The sequence below is a fragment of the Austrofundulus limnaeus genome, unplaced genomic scaffold (assembly GCF_001266775.1).
Source record: "Austrofundulus limnaeus strain Quisiro unplaced genomic scaffold, Austrofundulus_limnaeus-1.0 Scaffold97, whole genome shotgun sequence".
Lineage (NCBI taxonomy): Eukaryota > Metazoa > Chordata > Actinopteri > Cyprinodontiformes > Rivulidae > Austrofundulus > Austrofundulus limnaeus.
The window spans coordinates 312,864-315,473 of record NW_013952499.1 but is presented as its reverse complement, the minus strand read 5'-3'; the positions used below and the strand labels follow the sequence as shown (position 1 = coordinate 315,473).

General features: G+C 42.1%; 1 protein-coding gene across 1 annotated transcript in view; it reads left to right on the top strand.

Annotated features, from left to right (window-relative positions):
* The window catches only part of ak5 (adenylate kinase 5), a gene marked incomplete at its 5' end in the record, with an annotated part of 80,360 nt that overhangs the window by 55,889 nt on the left and 21,861 nt on the right, over window positions 1–2,610 (top strand). The window contains 1 exon segment of the mRNA XM_014013014.1: window positions 539–583. Coding sequence (XP_013868468.1) covers window positions 539–583 — 45 coding nt within the window.

The window sequence follows — 2,610 nt, the reverse complement described above, 5'->3', positions numbered from 1 at the left end:
GTGTGTGTGTGTGTGTGTGTGTGTGTGTGTGTGGCCTTGTTTTTCCTACATCGTGGGGACAATTTTCCCGAAAAAGCAGTCTCGTGGGGATCGAACATGTATTGTGGGGACCAATACCCAATCCCCACAGGTCCAAATGCAAATTGTGGGTGGGGGCTTTCGTTTAGGTCCAAGGTGTGAATTGATTTTAGGTTAGTTTTAGGGTCAGGTCAAGTTTAGGGTAAATGGTCAGGGTTAGGCTACAAAATTTCCAAAAAATGAATGGAAGTCAATGCACGGTCCCCACGGGAATATACAAACCAGGAAGATACAAACCAGACCTGCGTGTGTGTAGAGAAGTCCTCTGATGTGAGCGAACATGACTGTTTAAGCTGCGATTTTGCATTTAATGAGAACAAATTTCAGTTTCTGCTTTGAAAGTGGAGATGTTCTGGCTGACTGAGACCTTCAGGCTCKCTGTAAAAAATGTATAAAGTGAACTGTTTCCTCACAGAAACATAAATAACTTGTGAAACTGTGGTTTTCTTTCCTCTGACAGGTTATTGCACAGATCAGAAGAAACCAAAAGTCATCTTCATGATGGGTATGTAAGCCACCTCTTAGCTCTCCTGCACACACCAACAGATAATCAGCTCCTCATTAGGAGGAGAACAAACAGACCATAATAAGCAGCAGTTGTTCACTGTAAACTATAATCCAGTGACACACAAACAAACAGATAGACTGCTGCTCGGAAGAAAATGCTGTGTTTCGGGTCACTTCTGGAGGCAGAACAGTGGATGTTTGTTCTCATGGAGTCTGCTCGAGGTCCATCTGTGCAAAACAAACTGGTATTTTGTAAAGATGAGAGTTATGGAGCTTCAATGGTGTCCAGTCTCAGCCTCAAGAAGGAACTCAGAGTAAACTCAGCACTGATTATAAGACCTACTAATCGCCTCCAACTGGAGGATTTGGATTTAACCCTAGTACAAAAATTAATACATCTGTGTTTGGTGGATTATTACTTTGTTGTAACAATAAATAAATCCTGGGCACCTGATTGGTAGAACCTGGGGGCACCAGAAGTTCAAAACAAACCAACAACAAAAGAAGTTTGGCAGAGAAGATTTCGCTAATATTTCATGTCTACAACCCACATCCTCAGCTCTACTTCTCATCACACAAATGCACGATCCTTACAAATGTGGCACCATTTAAAAGAGAAATGAACAGGCTTTCCAACGGTACAAAATTTATTGCCAAGAAGCATTGTTACAACAAAGTAGTCATCTACCAAACACACGTTGATTTACTTTTTCTGCTAAGTATATTTTCCATCCACAGTTTGATTTATTTATTCCACTTAATGCAAAGTTCTCCTCAGTTTAAAATTGTAAAAAGTACTAAAAGTGTGTTGAARGTTTCTCAGGTTAACCAGTTTTTAAAGGACGTGAATCGAGTCTGTTCGAATAAATATGCTCTTTTGCTCACAGAGCCGGAAGCAGCCTGCAGGCAGAGCTGTAAGTGTCAAAAGTTCGAGTAGAGAACGGTGCTAAATTAAGCCTCTTTAGAAGACAGCAGCTTCAGATGAAGCCGATTCACCACAGTTACACTCGACTCTCCTCCGCTGAGGCAAAGAAGACGAGACACGAAACACAATCTGGCTTTCTGCATGATCAAAAGTTGCAAACAGAATGTAGCGTTGGCTGGTGTGGCCCCWGTCTCGTTAGGTGGTGTGACTCCTGTTCAGGAGACACGTCTGGGTCTGATTGTCTTATACGCCGATGACATTTTCCTTCCAATTATCTGCTCCTGCTGAGAGAGAGAGCTTCTCTCTTCTCGGCCTGCTGCCTGTTTCTCWGATATTCAGATGAACTGGTGTTAATTAAGATCAGATGGGATTTAATATTGTAGCATTCTGCTGGCCTTYGTGTAAAAGAAGGTTTTCAGCACCTGACCTGTCGTGATGCAGCCCCTGCTCACACAGGAAACTGATTCAATCAGATTTTAAAGAGCAGATCTTTGTTGTCGGGGCTGAAAAGAGGATGAGTTTGTGTTTTCCACATCTATTATTACCCATCATGTTTCTTTGTCCCTCTGTGGTTAACAGACTGAGCTGCAGCGTCTCCAACTGTCTCTGGAAGCTAAAAATACAAAAACTCCACCTTTAAAACATGAAGTGAAACTAAAGTGTTTGTTTGTGTGTGAGAGTTACTGCACTGGTTTATCAGAGATCCATCCATCCATCCATCCATCCATCCATCCGTACATCCATCCATCCATCCATCCATCCGTACATCCATCCATCCATCCATCCATCCGTACATCCATCCATCCATCCATCCATCCATCCTTCCATCCATCCATGATCTATCCATCCATCCATCATCTATCCATCAATCTTCTTATTTATCAATTTGTTGATACTATATCAATTTATCCATCTATCCATCCATCATTCATCAATTTGTCTATCCATCCATCCTTTCATCCATCCATCATCCATCCATCCATCCATCCATCCATCATCTATCTGTCCATCCATCTATCCATCCATCCATCCATCATCTATCTGTCCATCCATCTATCCATCCATCCATCCATCCATCATCTATCCATCCATCCATCATC